The following is a 22,078-nucleotide window of genomic DNA, read 5'->3' on the forward strand; positions in this document are numbered from 1 at the left end:
ATGATGCTGAAATGAGATAAAGTAAAGCTTTTAATGAAGGTTGTAGCAAGAAGATAGTGTTTTTATACAATATTTATTATACGAAGTTGTGGGTCAATTTTGCTAATTTTTGTAGCAGGCTACTTTGAGATTGGAGGAACATTTTTACTTAGTTTAAGTAAGCATTATCATGCATTAACTGAGCTATGCGCTTTGCAGTTTACTGTTCAGCCGGATGCGGTTGACTTGGAAGAGATCGAACCAAATGCTACAGTTTTTGATATCGACCGCCATTCTGCTAAAACAAAACATTCTCACTTAGGTTAGGTTAGGTTAATCTGGTGGGACAATAAACCACGCATAGACCAGTTTAGTCCTTTGCGATACCAGATGGAGTTCACTTGCTAAGTCCAAGAGGAGTAGTCATCGTTTAGGATGCCTGCGATTGACGCGAGTTTTAACAGACTCTGCGGTCGCACTATCGATAACTCCTCCAGTGTATCATACTCTGGGGATCCCAAATGCTTAAAGCGAAGTCTTGCCAATGCGGGACATTAGTGGGAATTTTAATATGATATATCGAATTTCGGACGAACGTGAGTCCACTTTATGCCAAATAAATTATATTTTTCCTATTTTTCGAAGACTTTAACTACAGCTATTGGGAATAGGATGATAATAATGGAGAATCTTCATGTGATTTCTTTTTGAGAATTTTAACCCAACTCAGTCAAGAAATTCACGAAATTTCACTTGAAAGAGGGCAGCGCCACGCCCATTATATAATTGTTGAACTGACTCATGTGTATTTTGCCAAACCAATTTTTAGCGTTGTACTTTAGAGTGTTACCGGTTAAGTTAGGTTAGATGGTATGTAGTCCTTCCTATTTGCGTCCTTAAGATAACCCGGGGAGACGGGGAACTTTGCGAGGATTCACCTAAGTTTAAAGAACTCATGGCGGTCCTCCACTTTTTCGCAGAAGTTTTTTCGCAGTAGTTTTTTCGCAGAAGTTTTCCCATAAAGTCCCCTTTACCTTCCTTCACTCGGTCCTATAAATTGCAAAGTTCCGTTTTATACAGCGCCCAGTCGTCAGTTGACTCTCTCCTACGGGACTTGTTGAATAAACGTCTGCAGGACGCTCCGATTGCCGAGAGTTCTATAGTTCACCAGAAAGGTTTCTCCCTACCTTTTGGGTGTTTTCAGTGGACAGGAGCTCTGCAATGCAGTTTTATATGGCAAGCTGAAGAATTCGACCCACCATTCCACCATGTGACCAATGAGTCTACCCCCGCCGCGCGTGGATGAGTTTGTCGGAGCCTCTTGCGGTACATTTCCCAGTTTGTGTTATCGGGGTTTTTGTATTGTAGAGCGTCTTATATGTAATGGGCGTGGTTATTACCCGATTTTATCCAAATTCAACACTTTGCTTGTACTGATTTGTACCTTTCGTATTAATATTAAGCTTGTATGAGTATCTTAAAACTTATACAGTAACCTTTGCTACTGTGTTCTCACAAACTCCCCTCCTGCTGATCAACCTCAAACATTCCTATCAAACTCCCCACATGAAATTTGACCCAACAAACCAAAGACCAAAGCAACAAACTTGCAAACCGCCATAAAGAGTAACTGCAGCTACAAAAAAAAAAGTGCCGAGCTTTCTGCTAACTGCTTTTGCGCCTTAAGCACTTTACCGGTAGCGCTGTGGCAAGCAACGCTGCTGCTTTTTACGAGCATTTCAAAGCATATTTTTAGCACTATTTTTTTAACTGTCTTTTGTGAAAACTGCAATGTTGCCGCTGGTTGTAGAAGAATTGCGGTTAACAACATGACGGCATGAGCGGTTAGAACCTGCTCCAAACTCACTCAGCAGCGCTGCTATGCAGTCTAAGCAATGCTTGTTTGAATGCGTGTGCGCGTGTGTTTGTGGCCTGGCATTCCTGTGCAGCACGTCAAAGGTGCACATACTAGACGCGCATGCGCACAAGCTGACGACAGCAAAGTGATTGTCTGACATACTTTTTCATGATGGAGTGGCGTCGGCGTACGCGCCAACACTCGCGGCTATTTATTTTCATTTATATGGTAGTGGCAACCTTATTGTTTGTGGCAGCATGTTGCACCTCAAAGCAACTTGCTTGTGGTGAGCTTTGTGCAGTGTTATCAGCTTGTGTTGCTGCCTCAGTGTGGCAAGTTGGCTGCAAATGGCGTTTGTTTGTCGTTATGAAGCCGTTGTTTGCCGTGAGTTGTTTGCTTATTTTTGAACACAAGCGTCTGGAATTTGTGCTCACTTGAATTTGCTATTAATGTTTGGTGGTTTAATGAATAAAGGTTGTAATATTGGAAGACTTTGCATTCCTGTTTGGTGAAGTATCGTTTCGAACAACTTTATCATTTCATCTGCAAGTGAAGTTTTTTTGGAAGAAAAAAGCTAATTGCAATCTTAACTGTCTGAGTCTAGATCGGATAAAAAAGTTTAATTCAAATTTCTCACTTCTGATAATGGAGAGCTACTTCTAGACAACCAGCAACACCTTTAAGTCCATTAAATACACTTTATACCATATGATCAAATTTGAGCCGGACTGACAAAGAAACTTCCAAATAGACTACTGAGACAATGCAGGGGTTTCCAATAAGAGTGATATGATTTCTTAAAAAAACATATACCACTTGTTAAGGAAATTCAAATTCAAAATTGTTTTAATGAGAAGTATAATCTCTCCAATTAAGCACTAAATATACAAGTACAAACATTCAATTAGCCTCCACGACTTCTCTTGCAGTAACGAATGCGAGGAACCCAATTGTTGAGTACTTTTTCAACTAGATCAACTCGTATGTCATCAATAACACGTTCTATATTGACTTCTAAAGCTTAAAGAGCGTCTGGTTTAATGCTTAAGACCAATGACTTCATATAACCCTACAAGACGTAGTCTAATGGTATTAAATCACAACTTTTTTCAGACCATTCAATGTCACAATTGCTTGAAATAATACACCCTCCAAACTTTTCTGGCAATACTTCGGTTGTTGCACATGCTGTGTGGCACTCAGCCCAGTCTTGTTGGAACCAGTTGTTATCACGATCAATTTCTTCCAATTGCGGCCTTAAAAAGTTGATTATCATCGATCTACACCGCTCTCCATTGACAGTAATTGTGTCCACCACCTTAATTTCGAAAGAAGTACGGACCGCTGATTCCACCAGACCAAAAACCGCATCACACAATTTGTGGATTTACTTTGCAAAAGAATCGAAAGTTCGCTTATTTACCATACCACTCTTTCGAAAGTGAGCCTGATTGAAGAAGATGATTTAAATTCAAAATCGGCAAATTCAGGACGCTTACCGTGTTCGAAGGGTTTCAGCACTTTAGTGAGAATAATTTTATACGGATGCAAGCCCAAATCCTTTTCCAAAATTCGCCAGGTTGTGCTTTGAGACCATCCCAATTCTTGAGAATGTCTTGGCATCAACAAATTGTGGTCTTCAGCAATACTTGCTTGAACTTTCTTTGCCCTAAAGGCACCTGAACATTACGTAAAGAAAATGTGCGCTCGAAGTTTTCAACAATTCAACGAATAACGAGCACAAGAGGACGATTATTTCGAGCCTAAAATGACAAAAGCGCACGTCTTTTGGTACGACTCTAGCTGCATTAATCTTTGAAGATGACAAATTCCAACTACAGTAGAGGCCCGCTAATCCGGACATGGCCTAATCCGGATTTCACTGTAATCCGGACAGGGTTAAAAAACTGAAAATTTATATTATGTCCATTGTAATCCGGACCGACATTCTCTATCCGTATTCTCTAATCCGGATCACATGTTTATTATTCACTACATTCGCTTTTATGCTTTATTGGTTTAAGTTTGTTTTGTTTTTTTGGAACATGTGATTTATTTGTTATAATAAACAAACAGAAATTTATAAATATTTTTTCATAATACATAGTTCTGATATGTCTTTGGTAATTCGGATTTCCTATATTCCAGATAGGGGCCGGTTTTAATTAATCCGGATTAGCGGGCCTCTACTGTAATGACTTGGAAAACTTCAGTCTGTCAAAAGCCGAGCAATAGAGCAGAAAGCGACAAGACTATTCCACATCGGCTTCGCCCATACAGCTTTTGCTGGCGAACGATAGAATATTTATACGCATACAGTTTATGAAATACTAACTAAATGTATATACTTATACACAGGCATACATATGTATATACATAATGTATATGTATGTATACCAGCTGCCGAAATTGTAGATTTCTCTAAAAACCAGTCATCATCTTGCCGGTCTTAAATTGAAAATATTTGTAAAAAGAATAAAAACAACAACTGACAAACAAGTGAACAACTTGAACATGCATAAAATACGCGAACACCCACACACAAATCGACAGGTCGCCGCTAACGCTGAGCACGCTGTGGAATGTAATGCCAACCAGTTACAGTTACTATCAATAATGAAAAAGTAAGCAAACAGCAAAATAATAAAAAAAAAGATTTTATAAGTTGAAAATCAGCTGCACACAAACATATATATATCTGTGTGTGAAAATGTAAGCTTAGAGATGCTGACTTGCAGCTTAGTGGCAGCTTGCCTCAAGCGGCTTATAGCAGAAAAAAATAAAATTTTTACCACACAGCTTGCGGCTCTCTTTATTAGCTTTTGCGGCAAATAAACTTAATTAAATTCCACTCGACAAATTTTTCTTTCAAAAACCTCTTTGACGAATTTCTTTTCTAATTCTTGCTGCAATTTGTTGTTTCATTCATTATTTGAAGCTTTGTTTGGGTTTCCAGTTAATCTCATTCGTTTACACACACAAAATGCAACTATGCATGTATCTTACAGTACTTCAAAGTAACCACAACAATAGTGCCGTTAGATTGTTGTTTTTTCTTGCTTTGCAAATAACGCTACAGACGCTCTTCCACTTTGTTCCACTCAATTCGCTACATACTCTCAGACATCGGCTTAGTTTTACGGTGCTTTGTTGCCGTATCATGACTTTCGGTTATTTGCCACTACGATTACAATAACAACAAAAATTGACTTTCAAATGCTGTTGAAAACTGGAAAAGCTTTGTCTTACAGGTGACCGCATACCAAGCATGCCAAAGAGAGTAGGGCACAGGCGCCTTTACTTCGGCAAATGTTGCAAGTAGCAGGTACTCGGTGATGTTTTTAGGTAATGCAGTGTTGAGATATGCATATATTTAAAGAAATGTTTATATAAAGGAGTATTTTAGACCTGATTGGGCAAAATTTCATAGAATAAGTAGTAAGCGCATTTATTATGGTAGTATCAGGGTTGTTTTCGATATGTCTGACACTGTTTTCCATATTTTTTATAAGATATACCGTTGAGATATGAAAGTCCGTACAATATTCTGTGCTCTCATTTTATCTCTCTCTATAATCTCTTTATCACTTTTGGTTGCTAGATTACACTTGAACGGTAAAAGTTAAAAAAAAAAGTGCTGAAAGTTAGAGTAATAAAAATCGATACAATATTCTGTTCTCCCTCTCTCTCTATCTCTCTCTCTCCCTCCCTCTCCCTTTGTCTCTCAATCTCTCTTGGTTAGTTTTGAGATTTGGTGTGTAAAAAATGTGGCCCAAAAGCACAGTAAGTATGTCAAGAGGCGTGGTACCTTGAATTTATTTGAAGGACTTTTGAAGTTTTGTTGGGACGGCTTGGATTTATAGTATTGGGATCCTAGAAATGTTAAAAGTTTGTAAGAGAATTTACTAATTCGAAGTCTGTAAAGTCTAGATGTGATAAATTGAGATTATTGCTCATCCTTGATATATTACTTTCTAGGAAAAGACTTCCTTCGAAGTAAAATTCATAACTATTTATCGAACTATTCGTAGTTATCTGTCTAGAAGCGGGCGGGTCTTCTCTTGTTGCCAAAATATGAACCCTCGCTACTTGTCTAAAGTCACCCTTTTGTTAAAGTGAGTCAACTCTTAATGGCTTGCTTTATTGTCGATTAGTTCTCTCTCCTTACCACAGGCAACACAGCATGGAAAACTGCTCATAATGTTCATAGCAAAGCACATAATGATCAGTTTTCTAAGTCTTCCCGTGAATTTCATCTTATTTTTATTGTTGTTGTAGCAAGCATATAGAAATTTCTGAAACAATTAGTTAGTAGTTATGGGAAACTTTATCGAGGTATCTCCTACCTGTGGCTTATTAACCTTTATCCATTTCAATATATTAGACTCATATGAAAATTGAACGAATGGCCATTCTTTCTTTCCAAGAACACGAAATAAATATTACCTATACTGGTATATATTTCTATCGAGTCTAGTTTCTGGCTATCTGACCACTGCAGCGCCTTTCCAGCGGAAATGGTTGTCATCTTAAAGTAGTTATAACCAATAAAAAATATCAAAAAAGAAACCCTTACAGTAACTGATTTCATTAGACTTTTTCGAGTGTTAATCTTATATACACCAACTAATTACTTATCATTCATTTACAGGCATAGAAGCACCGGCCAACTACTGGTTTGCTTATCGCCGAGTATTGGCAGAGGAAGCGGCGATTAAGTGGCTAATTAAGTATGGCAACAACAAAGAGCTCTGCTAATTTATTTACATTTCACTACCCACAGTATTGCTGTACATATGCTTAAGTGTATATAGTACATATTAACTTAAGTGCTTTTACTACAAATATTACATTTTATGATTGACCGGTTTTAGAACGGAAAAGGAAGTTGCTTAACGTGATTGAGAGTGTGGCAACATTAAAGGGAAATTAATGTGTTTTATAATGGAAGTGCTGGTAGCCTAAAAGATGCTGATAATGATGGTGGGAAATGAAGATTTTGATGAGCATAGTGATAATGATGATGATGATGATAATAATGATCAGAATGACCAAAATAATGATTCTGCATGCTTTTCTATAAAAAAAATCGGAAATTTTTTTTTGCTGTTTTCATTTCTTGAAGTCTTTTCTATACTTTGCTCTTAGCTTCCTCCGAATATTGGCGAATATTCGCTGATAACCTCAACAACAACAACAAATAAAACTACAAAACACAAAAGCATACCCAAACACAACAATAACCACACAAAACAACTAAGTGCAAAAGTGATAAATCTAGAGTTGCGCACTTTTTGCTGAGCAATTTTCTCAGCAGCGCACGCAAGCGTGTTGACTAACAACTGCGTGAGAATACTTTGCGCGGTTGCTGGTTAATGAAGAAGACAAGTTTAACGTAAAACTAATTTATTTGCATAATTTATGTTGCATGAGCTTTTATATGTATGTGTAGGTGTATGTGTGCGAGCGAAAAAGGTCAAGTTTTGTAAGTAAAGTGTGAGCAAAATCATTGTTTGCCGTATAGTAACTGCTGTGGGGGTGGGAACTGTTGACTTGACATTGAATTATGTGGAAACAAGTTGAAATGCGGCTAGAAATTAGATTATCAAAGTTATAGTATGTAAATAAATAAAATGCTTTACAAAATAAATTGAATTGCCGTAAAGTAAAAGGAAGAATTTTGCAAAAATTGGTTTTAATGAATTGTGTAGTTTAAATTAAAGTTGAAATAAAGTTTTTAGGGGGAAAAATAATTAAAAGCACTTATATATTTTCAAGCAACATGCTGCTAGCAACATTGAAAATTATTACATAACAACCCTATGCTCGCCAGTATGTTAAAAATATAGCGGAAATTGAAATTTGATTTTTTAATTAGAAATGTTGCAAAAATTTTCCTTGCAACATGTTGCTGCAACATTCCAAATAATTCCGTAACAACCATATCTACGTCTTAATGACGAAAATTTAGCCGGAACGGAAATTTGATTGTTTAATTTGCACAAATTTTTTTGCAACATATTGCGGCTACATTCCAAATTATGTCATAACAACCATATGCACGCCAGAACACAAAATTTAACCGGAATGGAAGTTCGATTGTTTAACGAAAAATGTTGCACAAATTTGCTTTCAACATGTTACAAGCAACATTGTAAATTATTACACAACAACCTTAAACTCGCTAATATGGCGAAAATTTAAACTAAATTGCAATTATATGGTTTAAATAAAAATGTTGCACAAATTTTCTTTGCAACATGCTGCTGCATCTTTTCCAATTATGCCATAGTAATAATGCCGAAAATTTAAACAGAATTAAAATTTGATTGCTTAAATAAAAATGTTGCTCAAGTTTTCTTTGCAGCATGTTGCTGCAACATTAAAAATATTTAATAAAACAGAAAAATATTAGTTTTCTGACTGATTATTATTAACAAAAACACAATTAGATGATACATAAAGCATCCGAAGCACATGAAGCAACATGTTGCTAGTTACTCTTTTACTTGTAAAGTTAGTATTTCTAATTTTTCACATTGTAAATGTAACTAATAAAAAAATCAGAAATTGATGTCAGACACTGGTAGCAACAAATCCTTTTTTTTTTTTGCATTATAGAAAACTTATAAAATTTTAAAAATATAATTTAATTACTGCACATACATAGCAGCTATTTAATTTTTTTTGCAACAAAAATTGGCGCTTTTCATATATAAAATTATGGCAACTTTGCATATATTACGCTCTGCAACATTTTTGCTTACCAAATTTCAAATTCATTTATGTGTGAAGCTTTCATACTAAAAACAATTAATATTCATCTTAGTTAAAACTGCTGATATCTTGCCAAAATAGCCTGATTTCATAAACTTTCGCTCATAAATGTTTCCGCAACATGTTGCTAGCAACATATTGAACCCACTTTTGCGCAAAATTTTCATTATTTTCCTGCAGCTATCACTTTCTGCTATTAGAAAATCTCTAATTAACATTATTAAAGCAGCGCTTTATATTTAAAAGCTCGCTAATATCCGCTCCACGGTCATTCTTCTCGCAACAACTTACATTAAACTGAAAGTGCAGCTAATTGCAACATTTAACTCAAATGAAACAATCATACGAAGTAATTAACCATAACATTGCGCATAAATGCCACAACAAATGCGAAGTTATAATATACTATTTCACTTTTAAAACTCTCGCTGAAAAAGTATTGCAGAAAAAATTTTGTAAAATTGCCAATTGAATGCTTGAATATGCTTTGAATAGCTTCATTAAATGTTTTACATTTAAATAGACATTAAAAGCTATAATAAATGTTGCAAGTCAAACATAATCATAATTACAACAAAAGTAATAATAAGATTGAATTTATGGCGGCCAGCATGTTTACGCGCTTGACTTCATGTCGACAAGAAAGTTGTTTTTTATACAAAAACAAAAAAAACCAAGAAAAATATATTAACTTTGGCTGCACCGAACGTGGAATGCCTTTGATAAATAAGAAATTTGCATAGAACTCGATTTTGATCAATCAGTTTGTATGGCAGCTATATGTTATAGTGGTCCGATCTAAACACTTTCTTCGGAAAATATACCGTTATCTTGAGCAGTCATCTGTGCTAAATTTCATGAAAATATCTACTCAAATAAAAAAGTTTTCTATACAAGGACTTGATTTTGATCAATCAGTTTGTATGGCAGCTATATGTTATAGCGGTCCGATCTGAACAATTTCTACGGAGATTATACCGTTACCTTTGGCAATAATCTATGTCAAATTTCATGAATATATCATCTCAATAAAAAAGTTTTCCATACAAGGACTTGAGTTTGATCGTTCAGTTTGTATGGCAACTATATGCTATAGTTGTCCGATTTCGGTGGCTCCGACAAATAAGCAGCTTCTTGGAAAGAAAAAGACGTGTGCAAAATTTCAGATCGATATCTCAAAAACTGAGGGACTAGTTCAGGGTATAATAAAAAGACTGCAACTCAAATGTGCAACATTAACTGCTACACATACATATGCTGATATTTTTATGCACGATACTGCATTATTTTCTTATCTTTATGCACATATATACCACTTCGCATGTCATTAAAGCCATAAAAATCAACAACAATAGCGGTGAGTAGCACGAGATTGTATGCAACAGCGATTTTTTCTCATAATTTGCAACATACAAGCAAATAATCACACATTTTATGCACTCAAATGTACACAAGTTAATGTTGTTTGCATTTTCATTTAAGAAATTACTGCTGCAAAAATGCCAGCAACTCACTCATGTCTTAAGGCAAATGATTAGTTGCTCACTTACTTTGTTAAATTTATCGCTTTGTGATCGCTTTTAAGCGCAATATACATATGCGCGCGTGTGTGTGTTTATGTGCTTTCATATAAAAATGACAGCGTATGTGTTGCTTATTTACATAAATGACGGCAAAATACTTTTAATTGCACTGTGTGCCGTGCTGCAGCGCATACAGATAGTTTGCGGCGAAAAATAGTGCGCAATAAGGCATGTAAAATGACGAAAGAGGCGACAATGAAGTCATTGGTTGGCTGATGATTAGAAATTAAAGTTTATGACAATTATATTCATAGTTGGCAACAAATGTAGCTAAACAAATAAATGTTTAAAACTATTTTAGACTTTACAATTTCTTTAAAATGTCAAAATTTATTTTAAAAAAATCAGATGTTGCTAAACATGTTGCGGGCACAAATGTTGCGCAACATTTTTGACAATATTTCTTTTTTACTATATTTCCAATTAAAAACATTTCTTACACTCAACATATATGTATATGTTGCCATAGACATGTTGCACAAACAAATTTTGAGCAACTTTTATGTCGCAATAAAATTATTTAAAAAAAAAATTAAATTACTTTTGGGTTTTACTCAATGTATATACATGTTGCAGGAAAAAATGTTTAGCAACATTTTCCATAAGTGCAATTTTTTGACAAGACTAAATTTCCATTAATTTATTTTTATATATGCTTTCATATTCATGTTGCAAAAAAAAAATGTTGAGCAAAATTTTCGATAAAGTGCAATAAAATTTTTGTGCAGTTTGTATTTTTATATTCATGTTCGTACACAAGTTGCAGAAACAAAATTGAACAGCATGTATGATATGTTTTTAAAATATTTAAACAGTATTAAGTTTCAATTAAAAACATATGTTTTCAAATCCATGTTGCAAAACATATTGCCGAGAAAACTGTTGAGCAATCTCTATAATGCAATAAAATTTTTAGGCAAGGTAAATGAATTTATAATAAGGGCATAAGCTTTCATATTAATGTTGCTAAACATGTTGCAGGAACAAATGTTGAGCAACATTTTCAATAAAGTCAAAATTTCTGACAAGATTAAATTTCCATAATTTTTTTGTAGATGTTTTCAAATCCATGTTGCTAAGCATGTTGCTGGAATAAATGTTGAGCAACATTTTCAATAACATTAAATTTTTTTGCAAGATTAAATTTCAATCAAAAGCATATATTTTCATACTCGTGTTGCTAAAAATAATGCAGAAACAAATGTTGAGCAATATTTATAATACAATGATATTTTTAGACATGTTTAAACTTTAATTAAAAATATATGCTTTCATACTAATAATGCTAGACATGTTGCCGAAAAAGACGTTGATCAAAATTTATGATACAATAAAACTTTTAGACAAGATTAAATTTCATTTAAAAGTTTGTTTTAAATATTTTTGTATTCATGTTGCCAAACATGTTGCAGACGCAAACGAAAAATTATTTGAAATTTAACTGCATCATAATATTAAAAACAATTTTAGAGGTAATTAAAATTTAAGTATTGCTATGAACATGTTGCTAAGGAATGGTACAGACATATTGTACAGCAACGATTTTCCAAACCTTTTTGATTATACCTATGATCCGTACCGTTCTTAGTATGATAAAATTTTCCTACTAAATCTTCTAGAGTTCCAATTGCTTGCTTGCTTTGAACACTTGAAGTTTTCGACTGCTTTTGCCGAAGGTCGTCTACAAAGTGATATTGCTTTATTCTTTATATTCATCAATTTTTTCAAGGTATCAATGAACACAGACAATATTTTTAGAAATTAAATTACTGTTGAGTAATTAAAGCGTATATAAACAAACAAAGTGACATGATCTCTTTAAAATAGTAACAATCATATTTCAAACTATGCGCTAAAGGGACGTCAGTTTACCCTTTCTTCAGCTCTGAAACTGTGAAAAAGAGCCTTAAACTTGAATATTAGTAACTTTTTATTTTTTTTAATCATTTGGAAGCGTCTAAAAGGCGATATCTGGTGAGCCTTAAAGCTTTCGTTGCTATACAGAGTCTTTAGACTTCGTCAGATTCAATAAAAGCTCTTCAGAAAGTATTTTTCAACATTTGAATTACCAGGATGATTTCTACGTTGATATAAATTCTGTAAAAGCTCTTCAAAAAATATTTTGGCATATTTTTAGTAATCTCGAAAATTTCTTCTGGAACTTTCTCTAGATGAAGATTTGCATGAAAAATGGGTGAGTGAATATTTCATGTCTTCTGAATAATATGCTATAAAAGCTTATTAGGATTATAAACTACAGTCTAACTGGCAAAGTGAGCAGTCGAAACACTGATTTGGAAAAATATGGAAAAACGATTAATAAAAGTTTCAAGAGCTTTCGAAGAAGCTGACTAATGCGGATAAAAAGAAAGCTCTCAATACTTCTTTTGATATGTTTATTCTGAGGAGTGAATTACCTTAAAGACCCCACCTACCTTATATAGTATATTCACTTTAAGGTACCAACAATTTTCAATATGAACTTTACTGACATAAAAAGCTTTGAAGGATGTTCCCTCTACCGCTTAACAAAAACGACTTCACAATTATAATTTTTTTTTTTTAAATATTAAAGAACCACCAACCGTGATTTATTTCACTTTTATAATTTTTTTTCATTAATTTTTCTTTAGTTTTTTTTAATTGTTTTTTTTTTTTTTAATATTTTTCTGATATTTCTCACAGAATTTCAATTTAAAATTAAATTAAAAGTGGCTGACCTTCACGAAAACTTGCCACTGCTAACCCAGTGTGAAAACCGATTTATTTAAATGACAAAGTTGAGTGAAGATCTGTCACGAGCTGAAGTTGATGAAGCACAAAAATAACAATAAAGTGTATACCTATATAAATAACAACAACAGTCGTCTAAGAAAAAAATATTAAATCAAAATAATCTACGAGCAGCTAATCGAGTTTTCGCGCTTAACAACAGTTCAAGTTCAAACAACAAAAGCAAATGAAATTGATTAGCGGAAAATCGAAAATCAAAATGTTACGAAGTAATATTTGTTATGACCAAGCTAAACGGAAAGTACATAAGAGAGGGACTATGTCATAAAAGTAGTCAGTTCATTGCAGAAATATATATACTTTTGGGTATTTTTTTAGCGGGCTTCTCATACATATATTGACATTGTCAATGGAAATATTTGATAAATGTGGAATTTATGACAACCACTGTCTTGATTATTTTTACTTTTATTATCTTAGTTTATCAACTACAACAATTTTTTCACAAAAAAAAAACATCCCTATAGCAAAATCTTATATAGTAAAAGTCATTAAAACATATATACGTAAGTGCTCGCACTCTCTTCCTCTTCGTTTCAAACTCCCGCTTAACTAGATTTCTCATCGCATACTCTCGTAACATTGCATTACATACAGTGCATTGCCTGCTTCCCTCGTTCACCATTGTGACATGCGTATCCAAGGACATTGACTAAGTGCCGCACATTGTTATCGCTTGTAAACTGTCAGCGCTGTGAATTTTTCAACTGCCAATGCCAACAGCAATAATCACCAGTGCAACATTGCTGACATACATACGCACATACAACTCTGTAACTATGTAAACCATGCCGCGCTCATCGGCAGCCTTTGAAGCTGTGTTGGCGTGCTGTGACTGGCTGGGATGTCCTTTTGGAGTTACACGATTATCGCATTGGAATGCCGACTTGTTAGTCAACATTTGTATGTTTGTATGTGTAATATTCGGGCTATGGTGCAACTGTGTTGTTGACGATAAATCGCCGCATAATTGCCATATACTTTTTGTCAGCAATTATTGGCGGTCTGATGGCAGACGACAAAGTCGTATCCGAGACAAGTTGGGGTTTGCTACCAAAGATAGTAGGTTTTTGTGACAATAAAAATTCCTTATTAAAGAGTGAGGAAGTGGGTGTTTTTAGTATACTTAAAAATCCAAAAAAATATACATACATATATTTCTAAAAGTCTATTACTGACATTTCAAAATAGTATCGGAATAAATCTAACAGAATATTTCTTTGGTCTTTGTTATGTAAACATGGTTTCACATTAAAAAAATTGAGCTGTCTTTGTCATACTTCATTTGAATAAAGGTTTTTTTTATAAATTTCTTTTATAATTTTCAGTTTTCGGAGAATTTGTAAGTAAAGCTTTTTGAGATCAGAAATGTGCCTTCACGCTTTAACGGAGTGATCCTTATATAATATATATAAATTTGAGTTCCGAAAATATATTCGTTGTATTTATTTAAATATTTATTATGAAAATAAAGCTTTCGCAATAAAGTTATCAAGCTTCCATTGTCATACAATGCACTTTGCTTGCATATAATTAAGAAAATCTTATATAAATTTCAGCTTTCAGAAGCTTTATAAGTTCAGCTTTTAAATGGCATAAAGCTTTCACAAAAAATTAAATGAGCTTTCACACATTAACAGTGTAACTCATATGCATAGATTTTAATTACTGAAATATTTTCGATGAATTCTTAGAATTATACTTACTCTCTATTACGCAAAAAAGCTTTCGGAAAAAATAAGTGTGCTTTCACTTCGAAATTTTAAAATAATTTCGCATGCGTTATCATAAAATGCATTTCGTGTCAATAAATGTCTTTTATAAATTTATTATATAAATTTCTGAAGCTTTTTAATGTCAAAAAGTTTTCACTATAAATTAAATGAGCCTTTACAACTTTACAAAAGGTATAGCCTATATATCTAAATTTGCATTCTTAAAAAATATTTCATACATTTTTTTACTGTATTTAAAGCTTGCTGTATGAAAAGCTTTCATTTTTATATACATACATATATATTTTTATATATTTATTTTATGCGCTTTGTATGTGCATATTTGCTTTTTTAATTCGTATAGCAAAAATTTTTCGATTATGTTCGGAGTTTATTATGCTCTAAAGCTTTTACTATGAAGTAATTGAGCTTTCGCACTGAAATTGTGTGCTTCATATGCATAAATTTTTTTACTAAAATTTTTTTTTAATTGTGTTCCGAACTTATTATACGCGAAAGCTTTTCCTGATGATTTAATTGAGCTTTCACTCTTAAATAGCATGATTTATATGCGACGTTTTCGTTTCAATTTTTATTTCGCATAAAAACATTTTTAGGCTATGTTTGGAGTTTTTTATACTCGAGAGCTTTCTCTGATGATTTAGTTGCAGTTTTATTTTTATATAATAATCATAAATTTTTATTTCTAAATTATGTTAGAAAAATAACAAAGTCATTTTTCTGAGCTTATTATACTAGAAAGCTTTTTACTATTAAGTAATTGAACTTTCATACTCATATTACGTGCTTCGTATGCATATATTTTCATTTCTTAATTGTATTGTAAACATTATTAGATTCCATTCGGAGCTTAATATACCCGAATGCTTTCAAAATGAAGTAACTAAGCTTTCATGCTTATGCAATAATTGTTATTTTAAAGAGATATTACATGGATGCTTTTGCAAAAATGAATTGAACTTTCACTACGCATGCATAAAATTTATTTCGAAAATATATTTGATGAATTTTTTGTTAAAATTTAAGCTTTTTCTAAAAATAAGCTTTCACAATAAAAAATTGATGCTTTCACTCTCTATGCCAGATACGCATTTTATTCGTGAATTGCATTTTATATTTCAAAAAAATATTTTCAAAAGCTTTTCCTAGCTTCTCAAAAGCTTCTTGTGTTAAAAAGCTTTCATGATAATTAATTGAGCTTTCACTCATCGATACAAATTTTAATGTATTTAAAATACGTCAAAACTTATTTTAAAAATGTATTCCCCAAAATCGTTCCACAGTAAAACAAATAAATAGTTTTCAAAATTTAATATTTTATGTAAATGCAAAGTAAATTATTTGTTTATAAAAATTTTAGCAAAATAAATAAATATTAGAGGAAAATTATATTAAAATTTTTACGCCTATTTATTTCGAACAATAACAGGCATTTCTCGTATTTGCCGAGATCCATTCCAAGTAGCGACTGACACGCGTATAAATACCCGGTGCATTTGGTCGAGCGCAGCCATAACCGAAGGAAACAACACCAGCCAGCCGGAAAATGCCATCACGTACAATCAGTGGACCACCACTGTCACCCTAAAGATTAAGAAATATTTTAGATATTAACACAAACAGCCTACATTATTGATATTCAAAGAGAAAATTAGCTAACAATAGCAGAGGCAACCGAAAGAGTACAAAATAAATAGATAATCACACGAAGAAAACCGATGTTATACGAGAGGACTTGAGAGCAGCAGAAAACATTTGAATTGTACCTAAATCTTGGGTTATTGATACTAAAAACAATTTTTTCGCACCTGACAAGCATCCTTGCCACCTTCGCCGACATGACCGGCACATAACATCGTAGCCTTAATCATCGTCTTATACGAAGTAGCACGGCATTGAGCATTCGTGATAATCGGTACTGTGACCTCACGCAAAATACTCGAGACACTGCCATCCTGAGTGGTTAGACCCCAGCCAGCAACGATAGCCTGTAATTGAAAAAATATATACACATTTAGACAGAAACAACTTGAGATGAGAGATAGTTCAGACAAACCTCTTTGAAGTCAAAATTATGTGCTGCCGAACTAGGCAAACACACCGGTCGAATGGGATCCTTTAACGGAACTGGCTTATTCAGCTCAATCAAAGCTATATCGTTGATCAAAGTATTTGTATTGTACTTTTTATGTATAGCAAATGAGACGGCGCTTCTCATTATGCCCATGTTCTTCGTGGACCGATTTACCTGCAAAAGTCTCACAGTAGTCGTCATGACTTTTTGTCCTTTAACGCAATGAGCAGCCGTGAGTACATAGCGATCATTTATCAGTGAGCCACCGCAGTAGGTAAACCCATTCGTAAGTATTTGTGCGGTCCAGGGGAGTTTATTGGTTTGCACGATAGTCCCACCAACGATGCGATTTTCATTTGGCACGCCGCAAGCTGGCAAGCGAAGACGAAAAAGAAAGATATACAGCAAGAGGGAGAGAGAGAAGAAATAAGAGAGTGCGCGAAAAAGATAGCAAGCGCAGCAAAAAGTATTTATAGAAAGTTGGAACAATTAACAGAGCGCGGCGAACATTCGAAGTGGCATTGATTGAAGAAAAATTTCAGAATTACTATTTTTTCATCTCATTTTAAAGTCTCAAAACTTACAGCAATCAGCGCATTTTTTGAAACGCAAGTTGCTTGAGTCATCATCTGTGTATTCACCATCCTCAAGGTCGCTACTGCCCAACACCGAAGAGAGTATTTGCTCTTTCTGCTCATTTATAATGTCATCGATGAAGTCACCCATTACACCGGGTGGGGGTGTGCCACTAGGCTCAGTGCTGTCAGCTTGACTTTCGGCGGGTATGGCGGGTATGCGGGCAGGTGGGCGTGGATAAAAATAACCGCTGAAATTTTGCGCGGGCGCTTGTTCGGTAGGAGGTGGATAATAGTAGCCAGTATTATAACCATTTTCCTGTGGTAAAGCGGCAATTTGATTGTGCGGCGGTTGGTAGGAGTAGCCAAAGTCCTTTGGTGAAATGAAGCATTTTTTATTATTTGAAAATGTATTGTTGATTAGTCGATTTTCTCGAAAAAATATTTTTAAAAAGATTTAGTTTTAATTTTTTTCTATATGCTGAGAATCTTATTATTTTAAGTTTCTATTTGTTGGTTTTTATAAATGTTCCTGTGTTAAAATTTATTTGAAATCCTATATTTTTTAACAAAATAGTTTGAAAAATGTTTAGTTTTCACGTTATTCGTTGTGCTTTTTATGCTTATATTTTTATTATTTATATATTGTGTTAAGCTTTATTTGAAAATTCTGTATGAGATTTTCAAAATTATTTTTAATTAAAATTATATTTTCAAAAACACATTTTTTGATTTGTGTTAATATATTTTAAGTCAAAATGTTGGAATAATCGTTAAAATTGCTATTTATTCATTTTGAATTATTTCAAACTTATTAAACAAAAAAAACTAAAAAAATAAAAAAAAATTAAAAATTATAAATTTTATTTTTTTTCACTATTTTTTGAAAACTTATTGAGTAATTATGAATATATTATTTAGCACAATTTTATATTTTCTTTACATTTTATTTTTGTTTAAAATACAATATAGCATGCGAAATTCAGTATTTGAAATACACATTTGTTTCTTTAGGAAATATATTATATTTTTATTACGTTGGTGCCGTTACAAAAAACTGTATCTTTCTATTAAATAATTTACTTAGCATTCAGAAGAAATATTTGTTTTTTGATTTTTGAGGTGAAATTTACAAGCAAATGTATTGAACTAAATTTGAAAAAAATAGAAGTAGAAAAAAAAACTTAAGAATATAAAAATTTTAACTTTTGAGTATTGGCTCGTTAGAATTAAAAATTTAATAAATAGTAATAAAAAAATTATATATTTTTTAGTTTGAAATTAATAAAAAACGAAAAAAAAATATTAAATTTAAAATATTTAGTTCTTTTTTACGCTTATCTATATATATTTTTAAGAAATTTAAGCGCTTAACAAATTTTTTGAAATACAAATTTTTGTTTTCTTTTTTTATATTATGAAAAAATGCAAATCACAAACATTTAACTTTAAATTTTCAGAAATGGCTCGAAATAAAAAAAAATCCGAAAGTAAAAATATTTATTAATGGAACTAAAATAATAAGTTTTAAATAAAAAAACTTAAACAGGACAAATTTAATTCCTTTTGAGTACATTATTATATATTTTTAAGGAATTAATTTTTATAGAATAAAAGGATTAAAATAATTTATTTTTTAAAAATCTTTTCTTATATAGTTTTTATATTTAATCTTTTGTTTTCCAATTTAATTGATTTTGCTAGTTTAAATCTTACAAATTAATTTCCAAGATCTTTTTGACATTTTAACAAAATTTTTTTAATAATAATTCATACCGATATTTATACCTACATATTATTCAACTATTAACACTTATGCATAGGTATCATTACTGCTCTATATTTCGTAATTTTGAATTACATCTTCTAATTTTTCCAATTTATTCTTCAATTCATATTGTATATTATCAGTAATTTAATGCATTTTTAGAAAAAAAAAATATTATTATATTATTTTTATTTCAAATTTTTTAATTTTAACATCTTTTAAAACTAGATTTAAGATTTAGAAACTAGATTTTGTGTTATTTAAAGTTTTTTAAATTTAAAATCATTTCGGAAAAAGTAATTTTTATTATTTATATTATTTAGATCTTTTTAATTTAAAATATTTTTAGAAAAAACTAATAATTTTTAAAGTTATAAACTTTTAATTTAAAATATTTTTAGCAAAAAAGTAATAATTTTTAAATTGTTTATAAATTTTTCAATTAAAACATTAAAAAAATAATTTTTTAATTACTTATATTTTAATTTAAAATATTTTTAACTTTTTAATTGTTTATAAATTTTAATTTATAAAAAAATATTTTTATATTTTTATAATTTTTTTAATTTAAAATTTTAATTTATAATTTTTTTTCTAAAATATTTACAAAAAAAAATAATTTTTATAGTATCTATAAATTTTTTTAATTTAAAACGTTTTTGGAAAAAGATTAGCTTTTATATTATTTAAAATTTTTTTAACTTAAAACATTTTCAGAAAGAATATAAATTTTTAAATTATTTATAACTTTTTAATTTAAAACATTAAAAAAAAATCAGTTTTATATTACTCATAAATTTTCAATTTAAAAATTAAAGAAAAAAAAAAATTTTTATAATATTTTATATTATTTTATAACTTTTAATTTTAAATTTTTTTTTTATAATTTTAAATATTTACAAAAAAATAGTAATTTTTATATTATCTAAAAAATTTTTAATTTAAAACGGTTTTGGAAAAATTTTAGCGTTTAGATTATTTAATTTTTTTAATTTAAACATTTTAAGAAATTTTTATATTATTTATAAATATGTTAATGTAAAAAAACTTTTAAGAAAAAAATTTTTTATATTTTATATAAAGTTTTTAATTTAAAGCATTTATAGAAAAAAAATCATTTTTACATTATTTATAATTTTTTAATAAATAAATTAACATTTTTATTTTTTTTTTTAATTTTAAATTATATTGCATTTGCTAAATAAATTTAAACCTTGATTTTCCAGTTCTTCATGCTTAATTTTTATATTTTATTGCTTTTTTTATTTTTTTGTCATATTACGTAATTTAAACTTTTAATATTTACTAATATTATAGAGAGCCTGACCTAAGAACTAAATTCCATAATTTGAAGTTTTTATTTGTGTCTTAATTTTTTAAACATTGTTTTGTATTAAATTAAAAAAAAATATTTTTTATTTTATTTTTTGTTTGTTTTTTCATTTGATTTTTTTATTTATTTAATTTTTTTTTAATATTTAAATTTTATTGCGCATTTGTTTGATTAGAACTGAAATAAGTCACAAGGACTTTTTGCCATAATTTTTATATTTTAAATTTTTGTTAATTTCTTTTCTCATTTATGACCAAATAAACTTTTATTATTTCTTTATGTATTATTAGCATCACTTTTTTATGTTTCATAATTTAGAATTTTTATTTCTGTAATTTTAAATTTTTTTTAAAACATAATGTTTTTAATTTCATTACTTTTAATTTCTGTGTTTTTATCTAACTTTTTTTGTTATTTTTTGGAATGTGCTAATTTTGTTTTACAAAATATTTTAAAATTTAATTTTAGTTTCTGTGGTTTTATGTAATTTTTTTTTTGTTACTTTTTGGAATGTACTAATTTTGTTTTAAAAACTATTTTAAAATTTTTTTCACAAAATTTCTGATTTTCGCATTTTTAAATTGCGAAATAATTTTTGAATGACATTTGGGGAAGATATTCGAAAAATATGTATTCGATTTTTAATTTAATTTATTATTACAATTTATATTTCCATATTATAAAGTAATATGGCTTTAATTTTATATAATAAAAATTTTTACAAAATTTCTCTTCCATTATTTACTTCGATTTATGATTTAAAAAATTTAAACAAAAAAATGCAAAAAAACAAAACACGAAAACTTTATTTTTTTAGGATGTCTTTAAATGTTTTTCCTGATATTCAAATTTGAAATAAAGTTTTAATTTGATATTTTTTAATTTAATATTTTTTCTTAGTTTACTAATTAAATACTTTTTAAAAATAATTTTAATATTTTTAAATTATCAAATATCTTATTTTTTTATTAGTTTATTTTTATTTTTTATAGTTTATTTTTATGTTTTTCATAATTTATTAATTATTTTATTTAATTTTTTTATGTTTACATATATATTCATAATTGTAATTTTTTTTAACTATAACACTTCTTCCTCACTACTTTGCACTTTCGTTTGCCCTCACCATCACCATAATTTACTTTCATAACATTTCACCAACATTTTCCAGCACACTCACCGCACTTGCAGCGTTTAATTGGAGCACCATTACGGCCCACATAACGCACTTTAGCTGCCACATTTCCATGATTGACACTGACACTTAGCACCGTCAACTACGACTAAAACCAATTCACCACCGACACTTTAACACTCTGTCACTTCAAAAAGAATTCACTACAATTTCACAAAATTTTATGCCGTTTAAGGTCTGACCCGTTTTCTGAAGACCTTCCGCACTACGCAAGGCTCATGGATCAACTAAAGGAGAAAGTTGCCCTCAGTCGCTTCTTATATGCCGAAAGAAGTGCTGCTCTCAAGTTCCTAGTTCAAGTTCGGCTTCGCAGAAACGAAAAAAAGGAATAATAATTAAAAAAGAACGCTTGAATTCTTGCGATTATAAATTACCTATCTTTTTTGCCACGCTGGGACGCACTTTAT

General features: G+C 30.7%; 1 protein-coding gene across 1 annotated transcript; it reads right to left on the reverse strand.

Moving 5' to 3' along the window:
- Positions 1 to 16,136: 16,136 nt before the first annotated feature.
- On the reverse strand, positions 16,137 to 21,719 carry LOC120777586 (trypsin). Its single transcript, XM_040109000.1, has 5 exons — positions 21,657 to 21,719; positions 17,385 to 17,748; positions 16,783 to 17,171; positions 16,535 to 16,714; positions 16,137 to 16,310 (listed from the first exon to the last, which is right to left on the reverse strand). Exons 1-5 carry the CDS (start codon positions 21,717 to 21,719, stop codon positions 16,137 to 16,139), a joined length of 1,170 nt encoding a protein of 389 aa, XP_039964934.1.
- Between the last annotated feature and the right edge of the window lie 359 nt (positions 21,720 to 22,078).

The sequence above is a fragment of the Bactrocera tryoni genome, chromosome 5, assembly GCF_016617805.1.
Source record: "Bactrocera tryoni isolate S06 chromosome 5, CSIRO_BtryS06_freeze2, whole genome shotgun sequence".
In the NCBI taxonomy this organism is placed as follows: Eukaryota; Metazoa; Arthropoda; class Insecta; order Diptera; family Tephritidae; genus Bactrocera; species Bactrocera tryoni.

Bases quoted from the DNA above. Each gene is read 5' to 3' on its own strand.
- LOC120777586 (XM_040109000.1), bottom strand. From the start codon at position 21,719: ATGTGGCAGCTAAAGTGCGTTATGTGGGCCGTAATGGTGCTCCAATTA. The intron at 17,172-17,384 runs GTAAGTTTTGAG...TTCGCTTGCCAG, and splicing joins CAAAAAATGCGCTGATTGCT to CTTGCGGCGTGCCAAATGAA. The intron at 16,715-16,782 runs GTTTGTCTGAAC...TTTCAATTACAG, and splicing joins ATAATTTTGACTTCAAAGAG to GCTATCGTTGCTGGCTGGGG.